Source organism: Canis aureus, chromosome 22 (genome assembly GCF_053574225.1).
Source record: "Canis aureus isolate CA01 chromosome 22, VMU_Caureus_v.1.0, whole genome shotgun sequence".
In the NCBI taxonomy this organism is placed as follows: Eukaryota; Metazoa; Chordata; class Mammalia; order Carnivora; family Canidae; genus Canis; species Canis aureus.
In genome coordinates this window covers 44041971-44063349 of record NC_135632.1, presented here as the reverse complement: position 1 = coordinate 44063349, position 21379 = coordinate 44041971, and the positions used below count along the sequence as shown (strand labels likewise).

Below are 21379 nucleotides of genomic sequence, written 5' to 3'. Positions count from 1 at the left end.
TATGTGAGTATATCTTTATTCTACCTTCACAGTTGATGATAGTTTGGCCAGATGTACAATTCTGGTTTGAAAATAATTTTTCCTTAGAAATATGAAGGCACTTATTAACCTTGCAGTTATTAACCTGGGTTGCTGTTAAGCATTCTGATGCCATTTTGAGTTTTGCTTCCTTGTGGATGACCTTTCTCTCTCCTTTTTTTCTATTTTAAAGATTTTATTTATTTGACAGAGAAAGAGGGCACAGGCAGGAGAAGCAGCAAGGGAGAGGGAGAAGCAGGGTCCCCACTGAGCAGGGAGCCTGACATGGGGCTCAATCCCAGGACCCCGAGATCATGAAGAGGCAAAGGCAAATGCTTTAAATGACTGAGCCATCCATTTTGGTTTCAGAATCCTTTCCCCGAAAGGCCATGATAATGTGCTTGGCATGATCCTTCTTCACTCATTGTGTTGGGCACCTTGTGGGACACTGAGGAATTTGTATCCTCAAGCATGGGAAAATTCTCTGTATTGTTGCACTGTAATTTTCTCCCTTTGATTTTTTTCGGTGCCCTATTTCAGGAATTTCTATTTAGTCAAAATTTGGAATTTCTGGATTGACATTTATTCTCATATTTTCTGTCTCTGTCTTTTGTTGCTACCTCCTGGACTATTTCCACTACTTGATCTTTTAATTCTATTATTGAATTTTTTGTAATCATGTTACCAAAAAAAATATTTCTTGTTCAGTGACTATCCCTTTTTCATAACGAGCCATTTTTGTTTTTATGTATACAATATCTCTCTTAACTTCAATGAGTACCCTATTAGAAGTTTTGAAAGTCGTTTTTGGTTCTCTTCAAACTGTTATTTTGTCCACAGTTCTTATGGCCTGAATGTTTGGGTCGTCTCGAACCTCCTGTGCTGCAATCCTAATCTCCAGTGTGATGTTGTTGGAAGGGGACTGTGGGTGGTAATTAGGGCTGGAGGGTGGAGCCTTCAGGATGGGATTCATACCCTCATAAAAGAGATCCCACAGAGCTTCCTTTCTGAAGCTTCTCCTCAGCAGAGAAGACTGCTGCCTACAACTCAGAAGAGGGTCCTCACTAGAACCCAACCAAGCTGGTTCCCTGATCTTGTACATCCAGCCTCCAGAACTGTAAGAAACAAATTTCTGTTGTTTAGAAGCCATCCAGTCTACAGTATTTTGTATAGCTGTGTGAACTATGCCAATGATCATTTTTCCTATTTCTTCATCTCGGCTTCCTTTATGCCAAGGGCTTTCTTCAGGTACCTGGGAAGCCTGGGTTGTTTAGTTGAATTTAATCAGAGGTCTTGACAAGTTGATGGGAGTTTGCTTGGTGGGAAGAATAGGACTCAATGAGTGGTAGGCTTTGTGTTGGGGTGACTCAGAAGGAAGATATCAATTGTACCCTCTTCCCCACCAGACCTCAGTGAAACCCTGTGAAGTTCCAATGTTCTTATCTCTCAGGAACCTATGGGGGGGAGGGACCTAGCATACTTGATTTCTCTTATTTCCTGGTCAGCATTCAAAACAGTAGCTTCTTTTGTCCAATATCCCCCTGCCTGGATATGCCTTCCTGTCAATCTATATAGGTGATTAAGTCTCTCCTCCAGTGTTCCCATCTTGGCAAAGACATCACCAGTCACTCACCCTGGAAGCAAGAGAAACACCTCTAACAGTTTTCTCCCCCAACACTTCCCACCACCCTCCCACATATGTACTTATGCACAGTATACATGCCAACACCCCTCTTCAATTCACAATCTTGTTCTTTCTGTCTCCTAAATGTCTTTGGAATTCATACATCCATTTCTCATCATCTCCACTGCACTGCTTCCTGACTCTCATCTGTATCAACATAGTCTCCTAAGTGGCTGTCTCATCTACTTTATGCATCCATTCTCCATCCATAGTGACCTTTGCAAACACCTTATCTACTCAGGTCTTGTTTCCTTTGTGATTAATGCCAAAATCCTTAGCAATGATGGGTTACCAGGTCTTGCAAAGTTAGTTTCTGTCTCCTGTCTCTCTGCTTAACAAGCTGTTGGACTTATTCTTACTGTCTCTGACCTCAGGCCCTCAGGCCCAAAGCCTTCCCCCTTACTATTCTATGGACTGAATTGTTCACTCCATCTCCTCATCTATCAGAACCTCCTACTTATGCTTCAGATCCACAATATGGTCATCAGTCAGTTGGGTCTCTGGGAGAAGGCAGTAAAGAGTGAAAATGAAGTCTGGGTCCTGGACAGACAGAGCTGCCTATGACGATGACCTTAGATCTACCACCCCCTTGGAACTACTGCCATTATGATCAATGGGGAAGGTCATGTACTATAAAACTCCTGAGCTTTGAGACATTACCTAGACTAAAGAGCTGTGATTGGCACACAAGCTTAGAAAGATGAGGACACAATTAGGATCAGTTGGAAGCCGAGGACACACACTGTGTCTGTGTGTCCAGGTGGCTGACCCTACCTTGGGTATTGCCCTGTGTGGGGTCAAGGAAGCACTGTATGTGACAGTTGTTGGTCCCCTCATTAAATGAAAGCACTATAGATACAGTGTGTTCTGTTGAGGATCATTTTAGAGAACTCAGTAAACCTTGTATTACATTAAAGCCTATTGATGTCTTGTGAGTTTGAATCTGAACCAATGACCATCCCAGGTGGTATTAGAGGACACTTCTCTCACTTTACAGATAGGGTTATACCCTCTGTTATTTGCCTCAGTATTTACATGTCTCTCTTAAAACCCTCATCACACTTTCAAGGTGTCAAACACATTTTCTCTCCTTCCTGTGAGATGTAAGATTCAAGAGGAAAGTGCTTCCTAGTTCATACTTACACTCTTTGGGCCTAGCGCAGTATTTAGCATCCTATCAGTCTTTGACACATATTTGTTATTGAAGAACAAATTAAGCCTATTTTACCAGAGTGACTAGTATATTATCTTAATTTGAAATATACTCATTAAATCACCCTTAATTGAATTTTTCACCACAGAGAACACTGATACTCTGGAAGAAAGAAAGGTATCCCGAAAGAGCTACAGAGTTACAAGCTGGATGAGGTGAATGTGTGTGAACATATACAACTGTATATGAAATTAGAGGCAGTGGTGATCAACATGAGCAAACAAGAAGACACTCAGTTTTATATCAGGGCCATGCTGCTGGACAGGAAATAAGAATTCCATGGGGCTCTCAGTCATAATGTTCTTTTTACCCTTTGAAAGTCTTGAAAATTCACTCCATAAAGTCAAAATATCATATTTTCAGTAGGTTTCTTCAGCTACAAATTCAACATGACTTGGGAGACAAAGCTGTTTTAAACACTTGGAAATACTTATTATAATATTAATTATAATTAAGTGTATCCTTTTATTATTAATTTTTAAATTACTTGATTAATTTTATTAATAATTATAATAATGAATTATTAATAATTTAATAACATTCTAAATTTGCCTAGACTCGTGAAATAATCAGTCTTGTTTGTCTACAACCATCACTGCTTCCACAAGTCATTAGATGAAAACTTTTGGCCACATTACCCCAAAAGGTCCATGATGAGTGCTCTGCTTGGGAGAAAAATGGAGACATGAACCTCTTACCTTTCACCCATCCAGATGCCACACATTCTGAATTCAGAGGAATTTTTCTTTTCAAAGCAACTATCTGAGAAGCAAAGAATCACAAGTTCAGATTAAAAAAAAAAAAAGAGGATAGCAAATATGCCAAATTTGCTTGAAACTAATGGTTTGGAATCCTCTAAAATGATCAAAGTGGATGGCCAGAGAGGAATAGAACCTAAACGCTCAGGAAGGAGCAAGAGAAAAGGAGAGAAAGGAAGATGCAAGAAGGAGAAGGAGAAGGAAGCAGTGATACCACCATGCCCCCACAGCCTGTCAGTTCATAAAACTGAACCAGGGGCCATGCCCTGGAGGAAGCTAGACACAGACTCAGCCCATGAGAAGTGCATAAATCAAGATAGACATGAATAAGGGGTAGCCACATGAGATCCAGAACACGTGAAATTGCTGTAGGGTTGAGTGCAGCAGAAAAATGTAGAGAGGGTGCAGCAGAAAAAGAAGTGGTGTCATTAGAGAAAATACCAAGGAGGAGGGCTGGGAAGTTGCTGGACAAATCCAGGCATTCTAAATACTTCTGCAAAACGTGGCAAAGAAATGGACAGATCCACAGGGGAAGGGAAAGGGCTGACACCACTTGTGTGGATGTGGCTTCAGGTTTTACCTTCTCCATGGAAACCTGAAGAACAAGGCAGTTCTCTAAGAAACTCATCTGCCTGCATGAGAACCCTGGATGGATGAAGTCATCCTTACTCCTAAGAAACTCTGTAATACAGATCTATAGATAGTATGAGTGGTGACAGTAAAAGTTAACCATGCACAGACCAAGGTGTAAAAGGTGGGATATTTACCACTAAGTTTATTGATATCCGTACAGCTCGCCTTGATACATCTTTGGTTCAGACTTCCCATGAAGAGCTGCTGACCTACCAGGGCGAAGATGCTGAGGCAAAAGAGAGTCAGGATCATCACGTCGACAAGCTTCTTCACAGAGCGTAGCAAGGCCCCAACAATGACTTTTAGACCTGGTGAGAAGAAGGACCAGTGTGGAGAGAAGCCCCCACTCACACACACAGGAGACACACGCCAGGGGCAGGGAGGGAACAGCCAAGGTCTCAAATGTCACCTGACTCTTTCTGGAATCAGAAACTGGCCTGGCCTATGATTCTGATGCCATGGATTCTGGTTCTAACTCTGCCTGAGAAGTTGTATGGCATTGAGCAGTCCACCAGTCTAGAGCTTAGTCTCTTCATCCTGCCTGTGTCTGCCACAGGGTTGTTCTAAAGAGTAAGTGAGAAGACTCTGACTAGAAACATCCCATACAGACAACTTAATTACATTGTGCAGACACCTCACAGCTAGGGAATACACGCAGCACCAAGGCCAAAGTGAAGCCACCCTAGAGGAGATAGAACTGTATTTAACATTCAACAGTCACTGGTTACTACAAGTATGCAAGGTGCTATGAGACAGTGTTAAATTGGAGGGCAGGGAGCTAGAAGGAGGACCTTTGTCTGGATTCAGATAATGAGAATATTCTAAGAGGAAAAAACTCAGATTACTACTTATAATAGGTTTTTTTCTTTAAAATTCAAGAAATATTTACTAAGCACCTACTGTGTCCATGGCACACTGCTAGGCTGCCTGCCAAGTTGCAAAATAAGAAAGACATAATCTTGTGGTACAATGGTAAATGTTTAAAATCAGCTTTCTAGGGGAGCCAGAGTGGTGCAGTTGGTTAAGCATCCGACTCTTGATTTCAGCCCGGGTTGTGATCTTGGGTCATGAGATCGAGCCCCATGTCAAGCACTGCACTCAGCATAGAATCTGCTTGGAATTCTCTCTCCCTCTCCCTCTGCCCTTCTCCTCTTCTAAAATTAAAAAAAAAAATCTTTTTAAAAAAATCAGCTTTCTGTATGAGGGAGGAGTGTACAGAGAAAGTCCCATCTATAGCATTCACGGTCCTCCTTGTTTGCTGAATTATGTAGTGTAGATCCCTTTTCTCTCTGCATACAGCCCTCTTACCCAGCTGGTTTCAAGCTAAATTACATGACATCCCTGGATGCAGAGCTGGAAAAGGACATGCACAATCTGCTGCCAAGGAGCCAAAACAAGTAGCTCCAGTACACCACTGAGTTAGGGACTCTGCTCTCAGCACAGCTGGAAGGATACTCAGATATGACTTACAATGTGTGAGATTACGCAAAGTGACAAAGTTTCAACTAATCGGTGTAAACCATGACTGGTAGACTTGGGAACAGAAAGTGACACCTAATGGGAAGCCAAACCTGCAGCAAATGACCCTCCCACAAAGTGGGATGCCACATAAGGAGGAGGCTTCAGGCCAAGCTGGGACATTCACTGTGTCCCCAGCTGCAGCCAAACAAGTAGATGCTCCAATCTCATTGAAGTGTGACTCTCATCTATAACAATATGCTTGAGTCTTCTCCAAAGCAAGAGGATTTGGATGAAAGATGGATGAAAAAACTGCTCTGATTCCTCAATAATTTTTACAAAGTCCCCGAAGAGATCATAATACATCATTATTTCCAGAAAGTATCCAGAGATCTCATGTGTTTCATGGGTCAAAATGGAGACTATGTTCACCTGCTTAGAGGTGAAAAAGGAAACACTACAGCTGCTTAGTGACTGCCTGATACAATATTTTACCCATTGGAAACACAAGGCACAAAGCCCCTAACCTTACCTGGGAAGCCAGGGTCCACCTTGCAAAAGAGGAAGAAAAGGAGGAGAGGGACAAATTCTACATAAAATGCCCTTTGCTGATAGTTTATCACTATGCAGTTTTTCTTCTGAGGTTTCTTTTTTTTTAAGATTTTATTTATTTATTCACGAGAGACACAGAGAGAGAAAGAGGCAGAGACATAGGCAGAGAGAGAAGCAGGCTCCATGTAGGGAGCCTGATGCGGGACTTCAATCCAGGATCACATCCTGAGCCAAAGACAGGTGCTCAACTGCTGAGCCACCCAGACGTCTCATCTTCTTAGGTTTCAAAAAGTAACCCACTGCCTCTGTTTGAAAGGATTCAAATTGCCTAGAGTTTCAGTGGTATAGCTAAGCATTGATAGAAAATACTGGAAGGGAAGAAGGGGGTGGTGGTGAAGGACTCCAGAAAGAGAATATTTTTTAGTAAAGATTTTTTTAATGTAAAGGAAAGAGGAAAGAGAGGAGAAAGGTATGCCACGGTAACCTCATTTTTTAAATAAACTGTAGCTCATATTCACAACCCATCCTTAGCTTCATCCTGACTCACAGAACACCTTCCTTACCTGGCTTCCAGGATCCACCTTTCCCTCCTACTTTCTGGTGACTCCTTCTCATCCCCTCTCCTGGTCTCCCCCTTCCCTCTTCACCTTTAAGGTGATGGTGCCCTGGGACTCGGTCCTCTGCCCTTTCCTATTCTTCATCTAAGTTGACTCTCTTGGTGATCTCATCAGATTTCATGGCTCAAGTATCATCTATAGGCTCATGATTTCCAAAATGATATCTCCAGCCCAAGCTGCTGCCTGGAACTCCAAACTCATATACCTAATTACCTATTTGATATTTCTATTTGATGTCTCACAGCCATTTCAAACAGAACATGTCCAAAGCTAACTCCCCATCTGACCCCTAGACCTGTTCCTGTGACAGCCTACCCTATGTCAGTCCTCGATGATTCCGTCTTTCCAGTCATTCAGGCCAAAAACCTTGACTCATCCTTGACTCTTTTCTTTTGCTCACACCACACATACAATCAGTCTTTCAGTAAATTCTATTGTTTCTATCTTCAAATTTAGAATCAGACCGCTGTCTACCAACTCCTCTATCACCACCTGATCTGAGAGCACAGTCGTCTCCTTTCTTGGATTATGACAGTGGCATCTTGTGTCATTTTGGGTTCTCTGAGAATCAGATACTCTGGAACCAGAAATGCAAGAGATCCATTGGGTGATACATCTATGAAGAAGAAGGGAGTACAGCTGGCAGGGAGAGCCTCAGACTACGACACAGGGCTGATACCTGGGAAAGGAGAGTGGGAAGGAAGCAGGACTGGACAAGGAGAGTCTCAGACTGTAGTGCCACTGTAAGAGTCTCAACAAGATTGCTGAGGAGCCCCTGAGCTAAAGTCCTTCAGGACTTTATCCTTCAGGAATGGCCTTGTACTTGTCCCTCTGACATGCAGGGCAAGTGTGATCTTGGGATGAACATGAATGCAGTGGTGAATCCAGAGATGTGGTATCTGGGATCATCAGTCAGCTACACTCCCTAAAGCAGGAGATCTGAGTGGCACATTTCCATGGCAACCACCATGCCTCCTATCTGATCTTTCTACTTCTACCTTTACTCCCTGACATTCTATCCTTCATGCAACAGCCAAAATAGTCCATTTAAAACCTTTCAGATTAGATGAATGGATAAATAAGATGAAATTTTGGGGCAGCCCAGGTAGCTCAGTGGTTTTAGCACTGCCTTCAGCCCAGGACGTGATCCTGGAGACCTGGGATCGAGTCCCACATCAGTGCTCCCTGCATGGAGTCTGCTTCTCCCTCTGCCTGTGTCTCTGCCTCTCTCTCTCTCTCTCTCTCTCTCTCTCTCTGTCTCTCATGAATAAATAAATAAAATCTTAAAAAAAAAAAAGAAGATGAAATTTCTCAGCCATAAAAAAGAGCAAGTTTTTGCCACTTGCAACAACATGGATAGACCTAGAGGGTATTATGCTTAGTGAAATAAGTCAGAGAAAGACAAACACTGTATGATTTCATTTACATGTGGAATCTCAAAAACAAAGCAAATGAACAAACAAAACAAAACGGAAACTCATAAATACAGAGAATAAACTGGTAGTTGCCAGGGGGATGAGAGGAGGGTGGTGGGCTGGGAAAAAGGGTGAAGGGGAGTGAGAGGCACAGGCTTCCAGTTTTGGAATGAAGAAGTCATGGGGATGAAAGGCACAGCATAGGGAATATACTTAATGGTATTGTAATAGCATCATATGGTGACAGGTGGGAGCTACACTTGTGGTGAGCACAGCGTAATTTATAGAATTGTTGAATCACTCTGCTGCACATCTGAAGCTAATGTAACATGTGTCACCTCTACTTCCATAAAAACAAATCAAAACAAAACCCCTGCCAGATCATATGACTCCTCTGCCCAAAGACCTCAGGTGGCCCCCATTTACCTCAGAGCAAAGCCCAAGTCCTCCTAGTGCATATGTGCCTCCCCTCCTCTATGTGGTCCCACTTCTACCATCTGGCCCCTCACTGTCTGCTCAGCCTGATCCATATCCTTTATATTCCTCAGTCTCTGCACAACTGCCTTGGCCCATGCTATGAACACTCTTTTCCATATATCTGCTTATGAAACGCCCTTGTTACCTTCAAACCCACCCCCATCTCCTCTCCCCAATGACACCTATCCTGACTATGCTATTGAAAACTGCACCCTGTTTCCCTGAACCCCTGTGACTCCCAGTAGCCCTCATGTTGCTCACTTTTCCCTTTTATTTTTCCATGGCACATACCACTTTCTAAACAGGATAGAGAATTACCTATTTATTATAGTTATTTTACCTATTTATTATAGCTATTGCTTAGTGTCTGTCTCCCCACCCCACCCAGAAGGTAAACTCCATGAGAGCAGAGACCTCTGTCTGTTCACTCACTGATAAGATATGCCCCCAGGCAGCTAGCACAGTGTCTATACATATGCTGAAATACACACTGTTGATGAATGATCAAATAAATGAGTAAAGCAGAATTTTTTTGGTTTTGGTTTATATGACATCTTGAGAAATTTTAAATATAAAAGAACATTCCTCCTGCTTAAAAGGTAATGTTGAAGATCAGAGTGACTTACCTGAAACCACTGAAATTGCTTTCAAAGCTCTAAACACTCGGAAGGTACGCAGGGATGACATACTGATGCTGTTGTTGAGTATGGTATTTGGTGAATATGATACAAACCTACAAGACAAAGCACAGGAAAAATTCTGGGCCTACTCAATTCTGCAGTCACACTGTACATCTGTACATCTTGCACAAAGGCCACAAATAACATGGCCTGGGCCCTCTGTCCCTGGGCCTTACCTTCTCAGCCCCACTTTCATCTTAGGGTCTGGTAATATCATTCTCTATTGCTGTGGACTACAGATTGCACAGGAGGCTGTTCTCTACTAATATTTATATTTGGACACAGATGAGGATTTCTTGAAATAGCCCATGCAGTTGTGCTACATCCACTGATAATAAAAATCAATCGAAACACTTATTGACTACCAAGTTCCAGGCCCAGTGCACTTCCCTAAAGTCTCACTATGTGGCCAAGCCAGAAGAAACCCAGGCAGTCTGACTCTAGAGCCCTCACAACTGCACTACACTATCTTTCAATAAGTAAGAGTACCCAATCGTTGAATTTCAAATATAAAACTCTGATATTAATAGCATCTACTTCAAAGGACTCTTGTGAATATTAAATAGGAAAACATATGCAAAGTGCTTGAAACAATGGCTGGCACAAATTAAGTAACATTAGGTTTATTATTATTGTGCTGGCAATGGGCCATTGTTCTTCTTGTTCGTTATTTTGCTAACCCTGTTTCATCATTCAGATGCCAAACTGATGTCCTTTCCTTCAGGAGGAACTTCAACTCTTGCCTCATATAAAATACAATATACATAATAATTAACTCAAAATGGACCATGGACTTAAACATAAGAGCCAAATCTATAAAACTTCTAGAAGAAAATGAAAAAAAACTCCTTGAGAGCTTGCAGTAGCCAAAGATTTTTAAGACTCTGTAGTTCCTCCTACACATTCTGACAGCCCCATACATGCCCAACTCCTGTCCTAGCACTCACCCTACCAGATTGTGATGGTTGTTAATTTTCTCTCTTTCCATCTGGACTGTGAGCTTTAGGAGGGTGAGAACCATGTCTGTTTGTTTTGTTTTGTTTTCATTATCACAACCCCTGTATCTCGCACAGAAGTTGGCCCATAATAGGCCAGTGTTTGGGAAGTGAATGGCTGAAGGAATGAGAGCATGAATGTGGCCTAGAAATGGATTCGTGCGTGGAGGCCTCTGGCCAGTTGGCTGCCTGGTGCTGTTCACGGTCAACCAACACTGCATTCAGAATTCTAGACATTATCAGGACACACTTAGCTACTCATGTGGACCCACACAGAGCCCTGGTGGAAGCCAAAGAGCTTCTTTCCCACCCTGAATTTCCTCAATAAACATATTGGATATACTTACGCTGTTACAATGACAATGGAGTCCAGCCAGTTCCATGGATCTCGAAGAAAAGAAAACTCATCCAGAATAAAACCTCTTGCCAATATTTTTATTAAAGCTTCAAAAATATAAATACCAGTGAAGACATACCTATAAAGCAAATCATTCACAACAAGAAGGAACATGATAAGTGATGTGAAAAGCAGAGAGCTCACCCATCTTATCTGGTCTTTATGCAGTTCTATTTCATTTCAATGTGACATTTAACATTCTGATTTTCAGCAAACCAGAGTTCAGAGTGGTAAGCTCCTTAAGCAAGTTCTAATAGTTAGAATTTCTGAGAAACAGGCCCACAGATAAAGTTGTAAAACTGCTGTTTGATGCCTCATTCCACAGCCATATTCTTGACAGTCACCTAACCAACATGAGACCTTAGGACTAGGGGCTGTCACTGCTATTTTGTTACCACTAATCTAGAATTATCACTTTGATATATAAAAAAGGATGATAGCAAAGGAACAAAGAGAATAAATGACAAGGCTAAAAAGTTAATCTTTCCATATCCCATGTTCACACATCAGAAGACTTAATACTGTTAAGATGTTCCTGCTACTCAAAGTCATCTACAGATTCAGTACAATCCCTACCAAAATCCCAATGACATTCTTTGCAGAAATAGAAACATCTGTCCTTAAATTCATATGGATATCCTGAATAGCCAAAACAATCTTGAAAAAGAAAAAGTTGGAGGTCTCATACTTTCTTATATCAAAATATATCACAAAGCTGAAGTAACCAAAACAGTGTGGTGCTGGTATAAAGACAGACATATAGGAGGAAGGGGAACCCTCCTGCACTGTTGGTGGGAATGTGAACTGGTACAGCCACTCTGGAAAACTCTGTGGAGGTTCCTCAAAGAATTAAAAATAGACCTGCCCTATGACCCAGCAATTGCACTGCTGGGGATTTACCCCAAAGATACAGATGCAGTGAAATGCCAGGACACCTGCACCCCAATGTTTATAGCAACAATGTTCACAATAGCCAAACTGTGGAAGGAGCCGTGATGTCCATCGACAGATGAATGGTTCAAGAAGATGTGATTTATATATATAAATATATATATATATTTACTCAGCCATTAGAAAGGACGAATACCCACCATTTGCTTTGACATGGATGGAACTGGAGGGTATTATGGTGAGTGAAGTAAGTCAATCGGAGAAGGACAATCATTATATGGTTTCGCTCATATGGGGAATATAGGAAATAGTGAAAGGGGAAAAGGAGGGACAATGAGTGGGAAAAATTAGAGAGGGAAATGAACAAGGGTTTGTGGAAGGCAAGGTAGATGGGGGGATAGGGTGACTGGGTGATGGGCACTGAAGAGGGCATTTGATGAGATGAGCACTAGGTGCTATACTATATGCTGGCAAATTGAACTTCAATAAAATATAAAATATATATATATTTGACCATATATATTAGGGCTTATTTCTGGGCTCTCTATTCTAGTGGTTTATATGTTTGTCTTTATATATATATTATATATACTAGAACCACCAGCTACTTACTAGAACCACCAGCTACTCACGTGGACCCACACAGAGCCCTGGTGGAAGTGGTTTCTAGTGGTTTATATATGGTTCTAGTGGTTTATATATATTATATGTATTATATACTATATATTATATATATATCATATATATATGAAGACAGACATATAAACCACTAGAATAGAGAGCCCAGAAATAAGCCCTAATATATATGGTCAAATGATTTTCAACAAAGATGCCAAGACCGGGACGCCTGGGTGGCTCAGCGGTTAAGCATCTGCCTTTGTCTCAGGGAGTGATCCTGGAGTTCTGGGATCGAGTCCCGCATCGGGCTCCCTGCATGGAGCCTGCTTCTACCTCTGCCTATGTCTCTGCCTCTCTCTGTGTCTCTCATGAATAAATAAATAAAATATTTAAAAAAAAAAAGATACCAAGACCATTCAGTGGGAGGACAGTCTTTTCAATAAATGGTGTTGGGAAAAGTCAATATTCACATGCAAAAAAAATGAAATGAAGTTGGACCCCTACCTTACACTCACGTACAAAAATTGACTCAAACCAGATTAAATAGCTAAGTACGAGAACAGAAACTATAAAACTTCTAGAAGAAAATATTTGCAAATCATGTATCTGATGAGAGGTTAATATCCACAATATACAAAGAACTCCTATAACCTAACAACAAAAAACAACAAAAAAATCACACCATATACAAAAATAAGCTTAAAATGGATTAAAGACTCAAATGTAAGACCTGAAACCAAAAAATTCCTAGATGAAACTTTAGGCAGTAAGCTCTTTGACATTGGTCTTAGCAATATTTGTTTGGATATGTCTCCCCAGACAAGGACAACAAAAGCAAAAATAAATAAATGGAACTATATCGAAGTGAAAAGCTTTTGCACAACAAAGGAAATCATCAACAAAATGAAAAAGCAATCTACTAAATGAGAGAAGATATAGCATTTGCAAATGCTATATCCCATAGCCCCCTATGGGATAACATCCAAAATATATATTAAAAAACTCATACAACTCAATATCAAGCAAAAAATCTTATTAAAAATGAGCACCCATAAAAGGGCTTAAAGAGACATTTTTCCAGAGAAGATATACAGATGGACAGCAAGCACCTGAAAAGACACCTAAGGTTACTAATAATGAAGAAAATGCAAATCAAGACCACAGTGAGCTCTCATCTCACACTTACCACAATGAATATTATCAAAGAGACAAGAAGCAAGTGTTGGCAAGGATGCCAAGAAAAGGGAACCCTGTGCACTGTTAATGGGAATGTAAACTGATGCAAACACAATGGAAAATGGTTCCTCTAAAAAGTTAAAAATAGAAGTACAATATGATCCAGCAATTTTATTTCTGGATATTTATCCAAAGAAAACAAAAGTGCTATTTAAAAAGACATACTAAAAAAATAAAAAATAATAAATAAATAAATAATAAATAAATAAATAAATAAATAAATAAATAAATAAATAAATAAAAAGACATACATACTTCTATGTTCACTGCAGTATTATTTACAGTAGCCAACATACGGAAGCAATCTAACTATCCATCAGCAGATAAGTGGATAAAGAATATGTGGTATATACACACAATGGAATATTACTCCACATAAAAAAAGAATGAAATCTTGCCATTTGTGACAACAGAGATAGACTAGAGGGTATTATACAAAGTAAAATTAGTCAGAGAAAGACAAATACTGTATGATTTCACTTATATGTGGAATCTAAAAAGCAAATTAAGCTAAACAAAACAGACTCCTAGAAACAGAGAACAAACTGATGATTGCTGGTGGGAAGGGGTTGGGGATGGATGAGATAGGTGAAGGGGATTAAGAGGCACAATCTTTCAGTTGTAAAATAAATAAGACATAGGGATATAATGAATAGCATAGGGAGTACAGTCAATAATATTGTAAAACTTTTGTATGGTAACTAGACTCATAGTGATCACTATACACCTGAAACTAATATAATATTGTATGCCATTATAAAAAGATTGTAAATAAAAAAACAAATAAAAAACAGCAGCAAAAATCAAGTAACCTAATTTAAAATGGCTAAATGAGTTGAATTAGATATTTCTCCAAAGATGACATACAAACGGCCATCAAGCATATGAAAAGATGCTCAATATCACAAATCATTAGGGAAATGTAAATGAAAGCCACAATGAAATACCACCTCACATCCATTAAGATGGCGACTTTCCAAAAAACCTCAGAAAATAATAAGTATTGGTAAGGATGCAGAAAAATTGAAACTCTTGTGCAGTCCTAGTAAGACTGTAAAATGGTACAACCAACCATGAAAAAAATACTATGAAGGTTCTTCAAAAAAATAAAAATAGAATTACCATATGATCCAGCAATCCCACTTCTGGATGTACATACAGAAGAATTGAAGACAAGGTTTTAGAGAGGTATTTGCACACCTATGTTCACAGCAGCATTATTTAGGTACTCATATTTGTCTTGAGCAAGAGATGGAAACAACCTAAATGTCCATCGATGGAAAATAAATTAATAAAATGTCGTACATACCAAGAAATAGTATTCAGCCTTAAAAATGAAGAAAATCCTAAAACATGCTACAACGTAGATGAACCTTGAAGTCATTCTGCTAAGGGAAATGAACCAGTTACAAAAAGACAAATACTGTGTGATTCTACTTAAGCGAGGCACTTAGATCAGCAGTCAAATATCTAGTGACCCAATGTAGAATGGTGGTTGCCAGGGACTGGAGGGGAGTCAGTGTTTAGTAGGCACAGAATTTCAGTTTTGCAAAATGAAAAGAGTTCTGGAGATGGATGGTGGTAACTGGTTGCACAATTCTGTGAATGTACTTAGTAACCCTTAAGAATGTTAAGATGGTAAATTTTATGTAACATGTATTTTATAGTAATTAAAAAGAAAAACCTATTTCCATTCTCTTCCCAGAGTCGTCATATTCTATCTTCTAATTTATTTCCTTTCCTCTCCCTCCTCCTTCAAAAACAAACCAAAAAAAAAAAAAGCAAATAAAAAACAACAACAAAACCCCACAATATTCCATCTCTCTTGTTATAATCCCAAGCTGTCAAAAATGCTGGGTCTGCATACACACACACACACACACACACACACACACTCACTCACTCACATACACACATGCACAGTTTCCTTTCTGGGGACTATCAATTTAAACAATCTGTCATTTCACAATAAAAGAAGTGGACCTTTCCTGGTAAAATATCCAGCCCGCAAGTCTAAAAACCAAGGTCTCAGGAACTTAAAAAATTCAAAGTAGCCAAATCCAAGAAGAGAAATGGCTATGAGCAGCTCTCTGCTTTAACCTTTTTTAAAGTTGATCCTCTTTTAGGTGACAAATGAACACAGCAGATTAATTCATGAAACACCATTTTTAAAACTTAGGTATAATTTACAAAGTTAAGGGTATTTTGGAAGAAGGCTATAATTGCAGATTTGTGGGATTTTGCAAGTCTCCATCCAGTTCTCACACAATTGAGACAACATCCTCTGACTGCAATTTCTGCCTAAACACCTGGCCTCCCACTCCCACCCCTTCCCATTCTCTCTTTTCCAGCAGAAACCTGGCCAATAAAGAGACAGGCAGACCACATGACATCTGATAATTGAGTAGAGCCATGCCTACCACCATAGGGCTTGGGAACTCCTTTATCCAACCCACCAGACAAATAAGGCCCTCTGGAGTGTATCACTATCATTTCAAGCATGGTTAGGGCATCCAGTCAGGGCCATGGGTGGCGTCCAGGTAGGTTGATAGAACACCATGACCTGATCCTAGGGCACTTTGGCATTCATTCTCTGAGAGCTATCAACCTGAAACCAATTTCCTATTTAAAAGTTTCCTAACCAAAGGACATTGACAAAGCTAAAGAAACTCTCCCCCCATATGCCTAACAATTCAGTTGCATGCTCTCTTTCATAAAATCATTTTCAACAGCCTCCTCTCACCCCCACTTTCATGCACACATTGTCAGTCCAAATGCCACCAGGAGACAGTAGCAGCTTCCCTGCCGCTTAAACAAAGGTTCTTTCATATCTCTGCTTTATGGGTCTTTTAGTAGTGAAAATGGCCTGGGAGAAAATTAGCATCCAATTGGGCCACTGCTTTCCATTAATAGGAAAAGAAGACTCATTTCATCTCACCAGAAATGCTGGCAAAGCAGACCGCTGCTATGGGAGCAATCCCCACTCCTGGAACTGCCTCCTCCACAGATCTCACTTTGTTAACTACAAAGGCTTTCAGAGACACTGCAGTAAACAATGAGCAGCAGCCCTGCACTATCAGTTAGCTCCTCACATGGAATAGCTAACTCTCTAGAAGGGGGACCATTTTCCCCAGTGATATTGCCAGGATGGTTCTATTCTCAGGGGTGTCCATGCCCCTTGCTCCAAGGCACAGCCCTGAGCTCACTGGCCTTAACTAAGACCTAAGACCCACTTAGCAACAGAGAAGCAGCAATCCCTAAAAAGTAATGCAAAGAAGCAAAGCTAAAAAACCAGCAGAGAATTAAAATGAAATACTAAACATACCTGATTAACAAAAAAGAAAGCAGCAGTAGAAGAACAAAAAACAGATGAGATCAACAGAAAACCGATAGAGAAACAGCAGACCTGAATTCAAGCACATTCATAATTACATTAAATGTAAATGAAATAAATATTCCATCAAAAGGCAGATATTGGCAAATAGATTGCATAAAAGACAAGAACCAACTATGTGCTCTTTACAAGAGATACACTAACCATACAAATACAAAAGGGTTGATAGTAAAGGATGGAAAAAGATATGCTGTGTAAACAATAAGCATAAGAAAGTTGGAGTAGCTATAGTAATCTCAGACAAAACAATTACTAAAAGGCATGCCACTAGAGATAAAGAAAGACATTTCATAATGATAAAAGAATGCACACATTAGGAAGATATAATAACCATAAATATGTACATGCCTAATAATAGTGCTACAAAAATACATGAATCAAAACTTGCCAAAAATAAAGGGATAATAGACAAATTCACAGTCATAGATGGAGACTTCAAGCCTCTCCTCAGTAATTCACAGAAGTACTAATAGAAATGCTGAGTGAAGTAAGTCAATCGGAGAAGGACAAACATATGTTCTCATTCATTTGGGGAATATAAATAATAGTGAAAAGGAATATAAGGGAAGGGAGAAGAAATGTGTGGGAAATATCAGAAAGGGAGACAGAACATAAAGACTCCTAACTCTGGGAAACGAACTAGGGGTGGTGGAAGGGGAGGCGGGTGGGGGGTGGGGGGTGAATGGGTGACGGGCACGGGGAGGGGCACTTGACGGGATGAGCACTGGGTGTTATTCTGTATGTTGGTAAATTGAACACCAATAAAAAATAAATTTATTTTTAAAAAAGATATGCAATTATATATTTTATTTACATTAGCAAACCTTACATTTAACATAGCATTTTTTATATTGTTAGACATTTACCAATGTTGAATATTTTTGTATCTTTTGGCCAATTATTGAATGGGTTAAATAATATGAAATTGCCATTTTTGTTCTGTATCAAGGATTTAATTTGTGCAGAATATAAATGCTCTTTAATACTTACCCTTTAAAAAAAAAAAAAGAAATACTAAAAGGACAAGATATCTAAATGACACTATCAACCACCTTAACTTAACTGACCATTTACAGAATATCATACCAAACAACTGCAGAACCTGTGTTCTTTCAAGTGCATGTGAAACATTCCCCATGGTAGAACCATAAAATAAATTTCTCCTAATTTTAAAAGATTGAGATCTTACAGAGTATATTCTCTACAACTGAATTAAATTAGAAATCATTAACAATAAGACAACTAAAAAAATATAAAATATCTGGAAACTAAAAAACACACTTCTAAATAACACATGGGACAAACAAGAAATCACAAGAAGTAAGGAATATGTTTAACCAACAGGGAGCAAAAACACAACCTATCAACATCTGTGGTATGAAGCTTTCGCAATGCATGGTGGAAATTTATAGCTTTATACAATTGCACAAGAAAAGAAGAAAAATCTAAAACAACTATTTAAGTTTCTACCTTAAGAACCTAGAAATAGAAGAGCAAATTAAACTCAAAGTAAATTGAAGGATGAAATTAATAAAGACTTTGAAACCTTTACATATTGCTGGCAGGAATGTAATAAAGTGCAGTCACTTTGGAAAAGTTTGGCAATTTCTTACAAAACTCACTCAAATTCACCAGGATAAAAGCAAAAATGATACATGGGCAAAGATGGAAACACACAATTCACAAACTAAAACAAAAAAGCCCAACTCATCCAGAAATTAAGGAAATGTAAATATTTTTAACTCTATAAATTACAAAGTTACTCATATGCTTAGCCAATGACACAGCAATTCCACTCCTAGGTATTTATCCAAGGGAAAGCAAACATATATCCACAAAAAAGACTTTTATACAGAAATTTTCATAACAACTTTATTCATAATATCAAAAATTAGAAACAGGTGATGGGAAAACAAATTGTGGTATACTCATACAAAGGAATACAACTCAACAACAAAAAAGGGAAAAACAAGAGCATGGATGTATCTCAAAACATGCTAAGAGGAAAAAGCCAGACATAAAAGTATGGTATCATACCTACCATATGAGTCCATTATATGAAATCCTAGAAAAGGCAAGACTAGCCTAGAGTGACAGAAAGCAAATCAATATTTGAGAGTGGGACTTGCCCACTCTAATGCCAAGAGGCATTGGGAAACTTTTAGGGTGTCTGGAATGTACTGAAATGTTGACTTTGGTGGTTTCTAACACATAGTTAAATATGTGATCAAAATAAGAGATCTCTTATTATTCTGCCAATTAATTATTCAATATATTTCTAAAGGACTAAGGCAGTAAATATGTTAAGCTAGAAACTCTAGGACAACATATAAGAGAATGCTTATCAAAATATGGAACTTTCTAAGTTGAAAAATAAAATTGTATGTCTGAATAGCCAACTAAAAATTACAAAAAGTTAATATTTTCATTATACAAAGAAGGGACGCCTGGGTGGCTCAGCGGTTGAGCATCTGCCTTCGGCTCAGGGTGTGATCCCAGAGTTCTGGGATAGAGTCCCACATCAGGCTCCCTGCATGGGGCCTGCTTCTCCCTCCCTATGTCTCTGCCTCTCTCATGAATAAGTAAATTAAAAAAAATTATTATACAAAGAACTCACTCAAATTCACCAGGATAAAAGCAAAAATGATACATGGGCAAAGATGGAAACATACAATTCACAAACTAAAACAAAAAAGCCCAACTCATCCAGAAATTAAGGAAATGTAAATATTTTTAACTCTATAAATTAATAACTTTTCCAAACTTTTTGGAAAATATTTTGTCACCATATATTTTTCAAGTATTAAAATGTACCTTTTAATCCAGTAAATCCATTTCTAAGATTCTATCCTAAGAAAATAGTAATTTTTAAAAAATACCTATGCAAAGATGTTGCTTGTTGCAATATTTATAGCAGTAAAATACTAGAATGGTTAAGTAAATTATGGTTTACTTACCTAATAAAATATTATATAAGCTAAAAGTAGATTCCTAAGAAGCCTATGTAAACCCAAAGAAAACCATCTAAAAGCTAGACATAAAATGTGTATGTGTGCTCTTTATTATTTTAAAAGGTCTTTAAAAACAGTTGTAAAGACTATGTATACACAACTAAAATGGACTCTGCCAGCAATTGTGTTGGGGAATTGGGACTATGGATGAGTCTGTCTTTCTCTACATACTTGAACTCTGATGTAATCATAAGTCTTTTAGGAGTAGTTGTTAAAACCTTGGGATAGATGAGTGCAGGACAAACACTTACTCAGCATTGTCGGTATCTGTATTATTTTTGTCCTTCCCATGAGCGGTGGCCATGAACACGCAGTTGATGATGACGGTGCAGATGATGAACATGCTGAACAATGTGATCGCTGTCCGTTAAGGCTGGTACGCTACAGGGCGGCACATGTCATCAGTCATAGTGAAGGCTGTGGGCATACCTCCAGGTCTCCTTTTCTGTAGGTGCACCTGTCTGCTAACTGTGAGTGTTGGCAAAGAACAAATCATAGCTGTGCCCTCCCCTGAAGAACAGTCCTCAGCTGAATAGCAGCCTCCTCACATGGAGGGCTACAACCCTCTTCCTCATGTCTGACTGCCTGAGACTTAGAAAAAGTTGCCCCCTTGGTTCTGGGTTGGGAGTAGGGGTAGCTCTGTGACATAATTAGTGCTCCAGAGTTCCCAGTGGGCTCGAGCTGACATAGGATTAGCTGAGACACTGCCCTTACTAGCCTCTTCTTTCTGCTCCATCCTGCTTCCCTCTTTCCTTCTTCAGAGAGCATTCTTCAACCAAATCATTTAAATAAGAATCCCCATCTCAGGCTCTCCTAAGGAATCCGAACTGAATAGTTATTCCTCCCATGCCTCCAGTACTTCAATATGTCTAGCAGTCTATGTCTTCCTCACCTTCCCCAGTCTAAAAATGCCCAGTGTCTCCACTACCTACTGGACACATCAGGAATGCTCCTTGTCTTTATTCTTTAAGACTGAGGTTGCAAATTCAAAGTCTTAAGAGTTTGAGGAGTCATTTGAATGGGTGAAATGGGCATATGCTGGGACAAAGGGAGGTTGAGATGTGTTGAAGCAGAGCTTGCATGGCCCCTCTAAAAGAGGCGGTGTCCTCACTACATTGACGTTTGCCAGGTAGGAATGCAAATCTAGTCTTGATAGAGGTTCCACCTTCAAAAGATGCTGGAAATCTAGACTTTTAACATTATACAGTGTTTCCATAAAGTTTTAAACACTGTATAGGTCCAACACAACACATTTAGCAGCTAAATACAGAGCACAGATTAACAGTCTGCAGCCTTTGTTTGGGTCTCAACTTAAGTGTTCCTTTCTCCAAG

At 39.4% G+C, this 21379-nt stretch overlaps 1 protein-coding gene across 2 annotated transcripts in view; it reads right to left on the bottom strand.

Moving 5' to 3' along the window:
- SCN11A (sodium voltage-gated channel alpha subunit 11) overlaps window positions 1–21379 on the bottom strand; it is a 91585-nt gene that overhangs the window by 58899 nt on the left and 11307 nt on the right. Inside the window, exons 4-8 of one of the 2 annotated variants that reach the window (XM_077865742.1) lie at window positions 20299–20400; window positions 10848–10976; window positions 9452–9558; window positions 4441–4614; window positions 3614–3677 (exon numbers count right to left, since the gene is read on the bottom strand). In XM_077865742.1, coding sequence (XP_077721868.1) covers window positions 3614–3677; window positions 4441–4614; window positions 9452–9558; window positions 10848–10976; window positions 20299–20400 — 576 coding nt within the window. Of the gene's footprint in view, window positions 1–3613; window positions 3678–4440; window positions 4615–9451; window positions 9559–10847; window positions 10977–20298; window positions 20417–21379 lie in introns of those variants that run through there. The other variant, XM_077865741.1, reaches the window with a different exon arrangement.